Below are 14,600 nucleotides of genomic sequence, written 5' to 3'. Positions count from 1 at the left end.
ATAATAATATTGATAAAACCACTACTATATAATAATATAATTAATAATTATTTATTATTATTATCAATAAAATATATGCAAATCAATATATACAATATGAAATACATTGGCTAATATGAGATTCTACAACAGGCTCCAGCACTGTAAGTGGCTGGAGACGCAATTACCTCACTGCCGCGCATGCGCTTGGGAGTCTTCTTCCCGGCAAGGTCCGGCAGCGTCTGCCGGACCTTCAGCCAGGCTTTCACAGTGCATGCACCGCTGACGTCAGTGGCTGCATGCAAAGTAAATGTCTCCTAAACCATACAGGTTTAGGAGATATTCATTTTACCTACAGGTAAGCCTTATTATAAGGGTATACAACCACTTCAATCCCTGCATGAGCTCACCAATCGTGGTTTCGGGGCACCTGCAGAGTAACAGCAGGTTTAATTCCTGCCACGACCACAAAGCAAAGCATTGCAGCTATAGTTTAAACCACCAGCCGCTGCTTCTGCATCTAAAGGAGGTGGAAGTTGGGAGATGGCAAAAGTGCGCCTCAACCACAAGGTTTTACCACCCCCCTCAGCCGTTAGTGTGAATGAGCCCTCACAGCTCAGACCACATGAGACCATCTTTCCTTTTTTCTTCTTTGGAAGTTTGTACAGTTGGAATGTAGCCCTCCATACAAAGAAGACTGCATGCTGCCCATAATTACCCGTTCTACCAATAGCTTTTACTAAATGTATTACATGACCCAAGTGGAAGAGCTTGTACAAAAGCAGAGCTTGTATAAATATCTATATAATTATGTCCGCATCTCTATTCTTCTAAAACCCAGCAGCTGTATTCTTTGGTATCCGCTGATACTCCATAATATAAATATGTCCAATATACAGCCATACAACTCCCCTATAAATTACATAAACATACCACATTATACAAATTCATAAACCATAACTTGTGCAAAAATATGTAACAACAACCCTGTGCAAAATACTGCTAATGGTTCACACAATTCAAATAGTGCAATAATATTTGTACAAAAATTCTTCTGAAAAAAAATATTCTTGTGCAAAAAGGATTGTGCAAATTGTATATACTGTGTGTATATATATTTACTTCTACAGGGCGGCTGCGCTGTGCAGGATACCGTATATATATATGTGATCCTGCACTTCCGAGTAGGGGGTGCGCAACACTGATGTCCAGTGGTACCAAACGTGGTTCGTCCAATAGGATGTAATCAAGGGGTCCTAGTGCATGAAACGCGTCAGAGGTCAGAGAATACACTGGTGCTGACGTCAGGCCACTGTCCGATACTGAGTCGGCCATGGCACCCATTGTCGTGTGTTTTAAAGATTTATTTTATTTTGGCTTTTATACACACTATGGAGACTTCATCTATACTACACTATGGAGACTTCATCTGGCTCCTGCTGAGCTTCATTTACCACAGCTACATCTGGGTGGTGCGAGTTGCTGAACAGCCTTCCCCACAACAGACGGCGGATCTTTAGTAAGTGTTTGTTTGCTGCTGTAACGGCAGCCATGTTTCCCGGTGAGTGTCCAGTTCACAGGGGTGCGGCGGATGATTCTAAAGCACTGTACTGGATCATCTCTTTACTTTTCAAGATACCAACAATTTGTTTGGGCTCATCTTTGCACTGAACTTTGTGCTCTTACCCAAGAGTTTTTTTATTGCTGATCCTATCATGGGACTGTGTATTTAAATTGATATTTTTCATTTCATTGATTTTTTAGTGTTGATTTTCATTCAAGATTAGACTTACATATATCTATTTTTTTCACTTTAGCACTTTTTTGAACTTTATTTCAATGTGCTGTTCATTTATAACACAGTATTCACATTTCATTCAACTTTTGGCGCTACACATTTTTTTCTTAAGTATATTTTTAGCTCTGATCACTGTAATAATGTTACTGGTTCCCAAAACAGTGTCAAAAGTGTCAGTTAGGTGTCTGATTTGCCTGCCACAATATCACAGTGCCGCTATAAGTCGCTGATCACTGCCAATACAAGTAAAAAAAAAAAAAAAAAGAATTCCATATATATTCAGGTGGAGGGAGCCTATAACGTCATTATTTGCCATACGAGTCCAGCGTGGTGAGCTGAATACATGCTTGTTTTTTATATATTCTTGTGAGTGTTTTTCTTTTGTTCATTTATAATAAATATTTGGAAGCAGAGAGCACTATGGTTTCTCTATTTGTATCCTATAACATTTCTAATTGTGGGTTGTGCTGATTATATTCCGTAATCACTGCATCCCATAGTTTGTAGAAGCTATAACTTTTGCGCAAACCAATCAATATACTCTTATGCCCCATACACATGATCGGACATTCCGACAACAAAATCCATGGATTTTTTCCGACGGATGTTGGCTCAAACTTGTCTTGCATACACACGGTCACACAAATCTTGACGGAAATTCCGAACGTCAAGAACGCGGTGACGTACAACGCGTACGACGAGCCGAGAAAAAGGAAGTTCAATAGCCAGTGCGGCTCTCCTGCTTGATTCCAAGCATGCATGGAACTTTTTGCATTGGAATTGTGTACACACGATCGGAATTTACGACAACGGATTTTGTTGTCGGAAAATTTGAGATCCAGATCTCAAATTTTGTGTGACGGAAATTCTGATGGAAAATGTCCAATGGAGCCTACACACGGTCAGAATTTCCGATTCCCATCGAACATTTTCCGTCGGTAAATCCGACCGTGTGTACGGGGCATACTTGGGATTTTTTTTTTACCAAAAATATGTAGCAGAATACATTTTGGCCTAAATTGATGAAGAAATTAGATTCTTTTACATTTTTTTATTGGATGTGTTTTAGAGCAGAAAGTAAAAAATATTGGTTTTTTTTTTCAAAATTATCGGTTCTTTTTTGTTTATAGCACAAAAAAATAAATTAATAAAAATGCAGAGGTGATCAAATACCACCAAAAGAAATCTTTATTGTAGGAAAAAAAGAACATAAATTTTGTTTAAGTTACAGTGTCGTATGACCGTGCAATTGTCAGTTAAAATAACGCAGTGCCGTATCTCAAAAAAATGGCCTGGTGAGGAAAGGGGTTAAATATAGTCCACTGTGCCAAACAACAGTTCCTCTGTGCCAGTCCCACATTTCTTTCTTTATGTTCAACTCATATCCAAAGCTGTGAATGATCTTTCAAAACTCTATTTCTTAAAATCAATTAAAAGCTTAAAACAAAATGTACTCACATCATGTGGTTGTGCTTTCCCAGCACTCGGTATATACAACAGATTGTTGGTCCAGCGTGGGCTCCACCAGCTCTGTGCTTGATTTTAATAAATGGAGTTGCGCTATGATATTCTCTTGTGTTTTGTGACCTTCAAGTCGGTCCCTTGTGATTATTGCATGGATGAGTGGATGGTGATAAAGAGCCATTTAAAAAAAAGGGTCTGAGAATCTGGTGAGTGTCCTGACTATCTGCTGGAGGAGAGGCGTTGAAAGTTTATGAATGTTATGGTTTATGAATTTGTATAATGAGGTATGTTTTATATAATTTAAAGGGAAGTCATATAGCTGGGGAGCTCTGTGTATTATTAAGAGCTTGTATAGAAGAAGTTTTAGGCCCCATTCACATTGGGCAGACTCTGCCAAGAATCCGCATGCTCAGCGGGGAATCTGTCCGCTGATCCCCGCTGAGCAAGCGGATGGCTGGTCGGTATCTGCTCCGCCTATGCAGAGAGGACACACACATACACAGTCCGCTCTCCTCTATGGGTGGTCTGAAGTAAATTGACGACCTGTCCATTTACACCCGACTGCCATCCGATCCAATCCACCAGAATGAATATGGAACAGATCCCATCTGTCTCTGTTTTTAGTGGATAGGATTGGATGTTGACGGATGCCAATGAACACATCTGTTGACATCTGCTGCTACTTAGAGGGCAATGGATGATCCGATCGGATCCGCCTGAAAAACTAACAGTCTTTTTTGGAGTGTGGGAGGAAACCCATGCAGGTGCAGGGAGACCATGATAACTCCAGGCAGGTAGTGCTGTGGTTAGAATTTAAACCGATGACCCTAGTGCTGCTAGGCAGAATTGCTAACAACTTAGCCACTATGCTAAGATCAATGACAATCAATGACATCTATTGTTAAAGTAGCCAGCTTTAAGCCCACATTGTCATGGACCCAATGCCCGGGGCCTAGCCTGGGCTCATTGTATTACTGCACTAACCCCACCCCGCTACTGCATGTCCAGTAGGAGCATTCCATGTAACCCAGGCTGTGAATGTAGAACTCCAGCCAATACCTTTTTTTTGGTTGATTGAGAAAGAATTAGAACCTTCATCAAATACAGAATGTAAGTAAAAACCGCCCCAAAGTGAGGTGTAAGCTTGTCTTAGACATTGTCCACGTTGGAAGATCTCCTTCAAATGGGACATGAGAAATTTTTCATGTGATCGCCAGGCTAATCACTGTATTCTGACAGTGGAGGAGTCCCCACCTTGCTTATGTGGATGGGGGAATCCATTTTGTGATGGACCTGTCCCACACTTGCTTGAGTGCTTCCATCAGTATACTGCTTCCTCCATTCTGAACATAGATATCAGATATTGTAGCCACATATTGCAACCAAGAACTAGGCGAGACTAGCTCAGCTGCAACACTGGAACTTTGATTGAACAAACTCACACAGAATCTATACCCCACAGAAGAACAGTCCCCTCCTGATCATATTACCCTAACAATACAAACTGTAACCAGAAACATAATTAACATGAGCTAATTAACTAGTTACTTAAACCAGCCTAGGTGACTCAATGCCCACCCAGACAATGTTGTGATTATTCAGATATCTCCACTTCAGGTCAGACTTTCTGGCATCAAGCTCACAAAGTACATTACACATTATCATAAGTATAAACACAGAACACCTTCAAACAATAGCAGGAGACTCCAGTAGCAGACTGTCCGGCTCATACATTGGAGTACATGGAACAGAGGCCAATGGGACCAGCTCTTTCCATTAACATGTATAGTTCAGAATCAAACAAAACAGGAATAGTCTTCATATATTTATTGAGAGATATTGTTGATAAATATTACTGTCTCATTTGAAGTAATCAAAACCACATTCTTAGTGTCCATTAAGTAGTTGTCCATTATTTGCTCAGTCACCCTGTGCCCCTAATAGACACAGGGTAACTTATACATAAGAGGTGCATGGGGAGCCGAGACAGGGGTATCCCAACCTCTCTAAGGTAAGCTGGGTTCCACGGGCCCCCCCACCCAAAGTGACTCCTGTCACACATTTGTATTTTTTCAATCAGCCCTCTGGCTGGCTGATCGAAAAAAGCAACCCATCTTTGGGTACCCTAAATCTCACCAGCAGGGGCACAGACAGCAATACAACAAGGGCTACCGTTAGGGTTAGCATTAGAGCTACAGATATGGTTAGTATAAGGGTTGGGAGTTAGAAATACAGGGAGGGTTAGTATTAGATTTATAGAGCTATAGAGAGGTTTACTGTTAGTTTTGGGGTTAGGGTTATAGAGATGGTTAGTTCTGAGGTTAGGGCTAGGGGCACTGGGACTGTTACACTCAATTAAAGTTGGGGTCAATTACAGAGTGGGTTAAGATTTGGTTCTATGGGAGGATTAGTGTTAGGGTTGAGGTAAGGGCTACAGGAAGGGTTAATGTTAAAATTATACAGCAAGTGAGGGCTACAGGGCGTGTTAGTGTGAAGGGGGGCCTTAGAGTTTAGCATTGCTCTTTGCACCTGGGAGAGCTGTGCCAAACACCAAACAGTAATACCAGCACTGAAAGCTAATGTATCAAGTTTTTCCAACTTGCCCAGAGAATGCAAGCACAGGGAGAACATGCAAGCCCTATGTAGGGAGAGTTGTGGTTGAGATTTGAATTAAATTGATGACTATTGTCTTCCTGATTTTCCTCCCGGCCAATCAGGAAGCAGTTCCTGTGACTCCCTTGCCAATCGTGTCTCAGGACACACTTCCCGTTCGCCTGGGAGGAGAATCAACAGCCCAGCTCTTCATTTCCCCTGTATCCAAAGTTAATGCCCTGATCGCTTTCATCCCCTCCATCTCCCCCCGCGGGGGGGGGGGGTCGATCACCGCATTCCCGGCCGTCTCCTGCGAGGGGGGGGGGTTGGTGTTAGTTTGCCACCCCCCCAATATATCAAGCAACGGCCGCCACTGCTACTGCCCAATCTGGCCAAAAGTAGTTGTATTGAGTAAATGACATCTCACGTCTTTGGGACGTTTTACTCTTCAGAAAATTGCTTTGGAATACCAAAACCCAAACTTCACAAAAGAACATAAGGACAGAAGAGGAAACTTATCACAGACTCCAGCAGCACATCCATACAGACAGACTAAGAGGCCTACAGCTGGCTGACATTTAAAGTGGCCTCACAATACGGCACAGACCTTCATTTGCTTTACAAATTCCTTTGTAGATTCATGCACATTTTATTAAAAAGAATAATTGTGATTCCTAATGCTTGTGTCTCTAAGACAGTGGTAGTAATGCCTAACTTATGTCATTCCAAGACTGCCTTATGGGGATTTTAATTAGTGTACTCTAGAATCACATTAACTTCCCCAGCAGCTGAGCGAAATTTATCAAAATGCCATCTTGATCCCTGCAAGTGTTGTCACTTGGGAGAGGGCTGCAATTAAGTCATTCCCCTTAACAGTAATCAGGATTTTGTATGTGATTTTTTTGGTGCTACCTTGACCCCATTAGACTGACAGTTTGTTGACATTTCAGGTTAGATATTATCATATTATACATTGCCGTTTCCCCCCATAACAGCAGGACACATTCTGCACCTATTTCATCTTGTTATCTAGGGAGAAATGATGTATTGCCATAAATTAACCTCGGTAATTGAAAAGACTTTAAAACCGGATACTGAGGTACTAGTAGGGCAGTTAGAGCTCTCGCCAGCCAAGAGATTAAAGGGCCAGTAAAATCTATTTATGAAGCCAACAAATGTTGCAAGGAAGAAATTAAATGCTAAAGGGAACTTGTCATTAAGGAAAAGGCACTTGGCCATGCATGTATGTCATTAGATAAGTCTGTGTTTTGAATAAATTAGAACTAAACAAAAAAAAAGTGATTTTATTATTTAGCAAGATTTTTAAATACGCTCTACTGTTTTATGCGCTGGTTCAGTGGAGGGATTTTTGTCTTGTCTAGCTATACTTTCTTGTTGGTCACCAAGCCATATCCCATTATTTCTATGCACTGTAATGATTATGGTCCCCAAGCCATACCCCGTTGTTTCTATGCACTATAATGATTATGGTCCCCAAGCCATACCCCTTTGTTTCTATGCACTTTACTGATTATGGTCTCTAAACCATACCCCATTTTTTCTGGGCATTGCATCAATTTTAGCTGATTATAGCCAACAAGGCTAAAGTAAAGGGCTCTAAGATATTTGGCTGTATCTGTGCTATACTCTAGAACAGCCGTTCTCAACATTTTTACCCCTGAGGAACCCTTGAAAAAAATATTAGGTCTCAGGGAACCCTGCTAAAAGTAATGCCGCGTACACACGGTTGGACTTTCCGACGTAAAACTTGTTGTCGGAAATTCCGACCATGTGTAGGCTCCATCGGACAGTTTCCATCGGAAATTTCCATTGCACAAAATTTGAGGTCTGGTTCTCAAATTTTCCGACAACAAAATCCGTTTGCACAATTCCGACATACAAAGTGCCACGCATGCTCGGAATCAAGCAGAAGAGCTGCACTGGCTATTGAACTTTATTTTTCTCGGTCGTCGTACTGGTTGTACATCACCATGTTCTTGACGTTCGGAAATTTCCGACAACTTATGTGACCGTGTGTATGCAAGACAAGTTTGAGCCAACATCCGTCGGAAAAAATCCATGGATTTTGTTGTCGGAATGTCCGATCAATGTCCGATCGTGTGTACGGGGCATTAGCCACTGGGGGGTCAGTGGGAAAAATGTCTTGACCTTGGTGGTCATGAAAGTATAACATCCCCTTATAGTAATTGTCAGAAGGCCATCCTGCCAGACTGCTAAAAAAGATAATTGCTGTCATGACTTTACACAGTGGCATTAACCCCGCTCTATCCAGGTACCATCATATGGGAGGACAGTCAGCAACAACTCAAGGAACCCACAGCACCCTCTTGAGGAACCTTGGTGTTCCAGGAACCTTGGTTGAGAAGGGCTGCGTTACCAGTTCTAGATACACAATTGGCCAAAGAATATAAATGAATGACTTGCATGGTTCTGCTCACTATCCTTAAAATTATTAAGAAACTTTATAATGTCTGGGATATGTGATCAAATATGTAAACTTCGCAGTGGTTCAGTGAAGGGCTTCTTAGTTCTATTTGGTCCACTTAAATGATAATCTGTTGGATTATACCATCAAAGAAAGTTTGCCAAAGCCCAACTCCAGCTAAAACTTTTTTTCACTTTAGGGTAGTGTGTGGTAGGATTAGAAACATTGGTTAAATTTTCATTGTTGTCTGTGTTGCCTTTTGGGAGATTTCTACTCATCATATCCCGTCTCTTGAGTTTTGGGAAGAAGGATACTTTAGCTCTGTAACAAAAGTGAATTGCATTGCTTGTCCTTGCAGCCATTGTCACTGTCTGGGATCAAGAAAAGCCGCTCTCAGCCCTCCAATATCCTTAATACAGCTTTAAACTATTCCCATCATATGCAACACATGTCTCCGGGTCAATAAAAATGCTTATTTGTGTCCCTTCACTCACGTGACACGCTATCGTTTTCTATAGTGTTTTTTTATTTTGGCTTCACTTTGTCTTAAAGTGCACATACTGTATAATCTTGTAGGAAGATCTTCACTGAAATGACAGGGTGTCTCAAAAGTTATCAGTTAACCCCCAGAAACCTCAAACTGTTAACCCTTTCCACAACCTGCTCTCCAGTATAAAAAGGACTGTACACAGCCACCTATTATGGAAATAAATGATAAGCTCTTTGGTCTTACTGATATTGAGAGTAAGGCTATTTGTTTTGTACCTTTCTACCAGGTACTTCATCTGCTCCCTGTTGGCCGATTCATTATTCGGTTATTATGAATCAAGCCAATACTGGTTCTATCATCTGTAAACTTTAAGACAGATTTGGAGCTGCATTAATTGTGTTTACCTTAGGAAGAAGAAGGAATCGACACCCAGGTACACCGGACCACTCAGTGTGTAGAAATATATTGGCTTTTCTAACACTCGTGATTTCCATTCAAAGGAATTATCTGCAATGGAAAACCAAAGTAATGTAATACATAGAGGCATTATTTCCACTTAGCTGTTGTCAGACTTTTTAATACAGAAGGACTCTGTAGTCAAGGGGTCTCTCTAAGCAAAGGGCCAGTTTACTGTACTTCGGACCTTAGGGGGGCAAGATTTCGGCCAGAGGGAGTGGAAATATTCCTGTCATCATTGGGAGTAAACATTGTCACATTCGGTATTAGGGGGAGGAATAGTGCTCCACTGTTGGTATCATAGCATAGGAATAAATAGTGCCCCATTATTGGGAGAAATGGCGCCCCATTGCTGGTGTCAGTTGGTAGAATAGTGTCTTGTGTCAGTGGGAGGAATAGTGCCCCAAAGGTGGGATAAAAGCAAGCACATCAGGCCACATTTTTGAGACCACTGCTGTAGTCTAATATTGACCATACAAGTAGGCATAAAAAGAAAACATAGATCTGATCATCTAATTAAAGAAAAAACATTTTTTTAAATTACATTGGATTTTCCTTAAGGACAAATTTAACCGATTCCCGACCAGCTCGCTTACATATACCAGTGCGCGAAACGCCGTATATATACGGAGTACTTTACGAGCCGCCATAGGGCACGCGCATGCCCTCTGCACGGTGGGGGACCCCATGTCCGGTCCGGCTGATCGCGTGCACGAGAGCCAGCACGTACAGCGATTTCTGTGTGTAAACACACAAATCCCTGTGCTGTCAGAGGAGAGGAGACATGTTGTTTGTTCCTACTATGTAGGAACAGCGAAATGTCTCCTCTCCTAATCAGTCCTACCCCCATACAGTTAGAACACACTGAGGGAACACACATTTAACCACTTGATCACCCCCTAGTGTTAACCCCTTCCCTGCCAGTGTCATTTATACAGTAATCAGTGCATTTTTATAGCACTGATCGCTGTATAAATGTAAATGGTCCCAAAAATGTGTCAAAAGTCTCCGATCTGTCCGCCACAATGTCGCAATACCGCTAAAAATCACAGATCACTGCCATTACAAGTAAAAAAAAATAATAGTAATAAAAATGCCATAAAAATGCCATAAATCTTTCCCATAGTTTGTAGATGCTATAACTTTTGAGCAAACCAATCAATATACACTTATTGCAATTTTTTTTACCAAAAATATGTAGAAGAACTGAAGAAGAAACTTGTTTTTTAAAATACATTTTTGTCGATATTTATTATAGCCAAAAGTTAAAAATATTTGTTTTTTTTTTTCAAAATTGACGCTCTTTTTTTCTGTATAGCGCAAAAAAAAAAAAACGCAGAGGTGATCAAATAGCAACAAAAAAAAGCTCTGTTTGTGGGAAAAAAAGGACGCAAATTTCGTTTGGGTACAGCATTGCATGACCGTGCAATTACAAGTTAAAGCGACGCAGTGCCAAATTGTAAAAAGTGCTCTGGTCAGGAAGGGGGTAAAACCTTTTCTGGGACTGAAGTGGTTAAAAATATATGTTCACCCAACACATTTTGTTTTGGTTAGAAAAGATGAGGTTAAAACAACTCCATTAAAAAGATTTCAACTCACTTACTTTCCTAGGCAATTAAAGTGTAATTCCACTTTTGTGGGGAAAAAAATGCAAGCAAAAAATAATAATAATATAGCGGCTTAAGTAATATTGCAATTAAATGTCATTAAAAATGACTTTTACTTTTCAATCTGCAGCTCTGTAATTTTCTGTAAAATGCAATATGGCTACCTGGAGGTGGTATGTACACAGAATGTATATAGAACCCCCCCCCCCAGAAACACAATTTCCTGCTTGTGTGATTGGCTCACCGATTTTCCCAGAAGTCTGCACTAAGATACAAATCAGATTTTAGGCATCCCCTGCAGCAAAAATGTCATTTTTGGTGAGATACTCCCAATAGGAAATCATGTCTAAAGGGATGCAGACCCTGCAATTTTCCTCATTAGAGCCCTGCAAGTGCAGCGGCTGATTGATAATTATGAAGCCACTCCCATTAGATTCACTTTCTCACATGGACACAGACAAACACACTGGGCTTTCTTCAGAAAAACAAAAAGGTAGGAATCTGCAACAAAGTTTGTTAAAATCCTTGCAATGTACATAGATCACCCAGAGGGGAATGTTTTTTTTCTAAAAAACAGTGGAGTTACTCTTTAAGCTCTAGTATGTATCTAGTAGAAATTGTGGGCTGGTCGTTTCCAAAACATAGAGAAGTCCTTCTCAGCATTTTTACCCAAGTAGAATCCCTAACATAATTTCCAGGTTTCAGGGAATCCCTGCAAAAAACTATTCATTGGGGGGTTAATGACATAAACGCCCCTTGCATTGGTGGTCAGCAGGAAAAATGCAACCATTACAGAGGTGGTCAGAATACCACCCTTACAGACAGGTAAAAAGATAACTGGCACTGCTGGCTTTGCCAAGTGGTGTTGGTCCCAGGACCATCAAATCTACCAAGTCAATCAACCACAGCTCAAGTAACGCCTAGCAGCCTTTGGAGGAACCCTGGTTATGAATAGCTGATGTAGAGATATCGCCAGGTCCCAAGCGTATATACAGTACATGAGGTGAAAACAAAAAGAATGAGCATTTTGGAAATGCAGCAGCCGGGAAATCGCATGGTGCTTATGTGGTTTGGGATACGTGGCGTGCCATTAAGAATTAATGGCAGCCCCACGCATTTTTAAACAGCAGCACGTTTTGACTGTGGGTGGTTGGGGGTGCTGGAACCCCACCCGCAGTAATGTGAACCAGGCCTAAGGGCATGTTTACACTAGTGGCTGGAGACGATAAAACCCTGCAGCTGAGCTGAATGTTTACTACCTCCCAACTGATCCCCCTTTTAGCTGCACAGGCAGCTAAAAGGGGTATCAGTGCACCTATCCAGGGCAATGATGTGGGTCTATGCACTCTGTAAAGCACTCTGGAATTTGTCAGCCCTTTATAAATGAATACTAGATCTAATATTATACATACCAATATTAAAGACACTGGCCAACTGACTGGTGTGCCCAGAAATGATCCACAACAAGCTGAGGACTCGGATCCCGTTGAGGGTTGGATATTCTTGACTTGGGGTGTTGACTGTCATCACTGCCTGGATATTTTCTTGTAATGAAAAACTCTTCAGAACATGACCTAAACAAGCTAGATACAACAAATTCTTGTTAAATTATGTGCAGGAGCTGGATGCATCTAACAATATATCTTCAAGTTTTGGCTTGGCTGGGAATATTAATGTATTTTAGCAAAGTCAGCAGATATTTTTTTTAAGCTATGAGTCTTGCAGTGGCAATACATAACCTGATAAAAGCAAGCATGTCTTGTGATGAAGTGGTGAAGACTAAGATAGTTACATTTTATAAGGAGAAATTGTATGTTTTGAAAAGCATTATAATTACTAAGCACAGAGGTTTTCAAACATCAATAATCTTAGAATAGTTCTCTTTCCTGCAGGGAATAGGGGTGGAAAATTTTATAATGCCTGTACTGTATCCTCTTAAAGGTCCCCCTACTTTGATGTTGTAGAGCAAGGGTCTCCAAACTTTCTAAACAAAGGGCCAGTTTACGGTCCTTCAGACTTTACGGGGGCCGGACTGCGGCCACTGGGAGTTAAAAATGATCCTAGCGTCAGTTGGATTAAACAGCGCATCTTTGGTATTCGGGAGGAGGAATGGTGCCCTATCGCTGGTGTAAGTAGGAGAAATAGTGCCTCATCATTGGTGTCAGTGGGAGAAATGGTGCCTCATCATTGGTGTCAGTGGGAGAAATGGTGCCTCATCATTGGTGTCAGTGGGAGAAATGGTGCCTCATCATTGGTGTCAGTGGGAGAAATGGTGCCTCATCATTGGTGTCAGTGGGAGAAATGGTGCCTCATCATTGGCGTCAATGGGAGAAATAGTGCTCCATTGTTGGTGTCAATGGGAGAAATAGTGCACCATATTGTTAGTAGCAGCAATTAGTGCCCCATTGCCCCATTGTTGTCAGTGGAAGAAATAGTGTCTTGCGTCAATGGAAGGAAAAGGGTACAGCCAGGCAAAGGACCGCATCCGGCCCCCGGGCCGCAGTTTGGAGACCCCTGTTGTAGAGGGACTCTTGTGGTCAAGTGTTCCTGAGAGCTATACCAGTGGTATTATAGCCATCAGAAGGATCACTCATGTCTGAAAGGTTCCCAGCTATAACCATGACATGACCCAGGCTAATAACCCCATCCTGAAATCCTGTAAGAAGAAAACAACACGAGACTAAGGCCTTCAAGTTCTGTAGCACAGGAGTATGTAAGTGCAGTAAATGAGCATCATGCCCACATGTCAGTTCTGGCAAGCCAAGTAAGGACAGGCAGCTCACTTGCGGAGTTTTATCTTGCAAGCAGGTGCTTCCAAAGGGTTTAAAGTTTTTCTTTTGCTGTGTTTATGCTCTGGGGTTTATCCAGGTCAACTGTGATCATGTGTACACACTAAATGTTACAATGTATCTTTCTGCAACATTTTCCTTGGTTGACCTGCTAGGATGGTGCATCTAAGAAGGAAGGGTTAACGCTATTGGTTGGGTTTTCCTGCTCTTTTTCAGTAGGTTACCTTCCCTCTGCAGATCATACCACATAAAAGAGACTCACTTAGCACCCCAGGAGGTCAGTTGGGAAAAGACTGCCAAGATGTAGCCGTTACACTGTCAGACCAGGCCCCCATCGGGGAGCCCAGTCGGGGTTCCCTATGGCAGCTATAAATCCATGTGAGAGTCCTCAGGCTTCAAATCCCATAGGGATATCTTTAACTTGGATGTTATACTGTAAGGCTTCATGTACACCGGACGTTTTTACAACCTCTCCTGAACGATTTAACTTGACAGATGGTAACCCACATTTAAAATGTCCGTTTTGCCGTGTTTACATGCCGCGTTTAGCCGCGTTTGTGTTTTATAAGTGTTTACTTTTTTTTTTTCAAAATAGGCAAAAATTAAAAATGGCTGTAAACGAAAAGTGGCTAAACGTGAGCTACCACGTTTAGAAGCGTTTAGAAGCGGTTGGCGCTTGAAATGCTTCTATACACAGCTTCTGAACCCATTTTTTGCGTTCCAAAAAAAGGCTAAACTCAACTGCCTAGAAACGACTGTAAACGCCCCTGTGTACATGTACTGATAAGATAACATAGAGGAGAGTTCAGGAGCTGCTGAAAAAAAAACGTCCAACTGCTCCTAAACAACTGTTTACCAGCAGCAGTGTACATGAGGCCTAAGTTGCACTGAGCAAATACAGCTGGATAAAACAAAAACTGTCTGTCTTCATTTCAGGCTGTAAAGCAACAAAATGTGATTATTTTAAAGGGGGGTGATT

General features: G+C 41.5%; 1 protein-coding gene and 1 long non-coding RNA gene across 2 annotated transcripts in view; one reads left to right on the top strand and one right to left on the bottom strand.

The window, feature by feature from the left end:
- The window catches only part of LOC141132312 (uncharacterized), a 218,840-nt gene that overhangs the window by 86,814 nt on the left and 117,426 nt on the right, over positions 1-14,600 (top strand). The gene's annotated exons all lie outside the window — the stretch shown is intronic.
- Positions 1-14,600, bottom strand: part of LOC141132298 (O-acyltransferase like protein-like) — a 104,263-nt gene that overhangs the window by 48,776 nt on the left and 40,887 nt on the right. Inside the window, exons 6-7 of the mRNA XM_073620565.1 lie at positions 12,245-12,415; positions 9,174-9,276 (exon numbers count right to left, since the gene is read on the bottom strand). Of these exons, the coding sequence (XP_073476666.1) occupies positions 9,174-9,276; positions 12,245-12,415 (274 nt within the window). The remainder of the gene's footprint in view (positions 1-9,173; positions 9,277-12,244; positions 12,416-14,600) is intronic.

Source organism: Aquarana catesbeiana, linkage group LG01 (genome assembly GCF_042186555.1).
Source record: "Aquarana catesbeiana isolate 2022-GZ linkage group LG01, ASM4218655v1, whole genome shotgun sequence".
Classification (NCBI taxonomy): Eukaryota; Metazoa; Chordata; class Amphibia; order Anura; family Ranidae; genus Aquarana; species Aquarana catesbeiana.
This window is presented reverse-complemented; position numbering and strand designations above follow the sequence as displayed.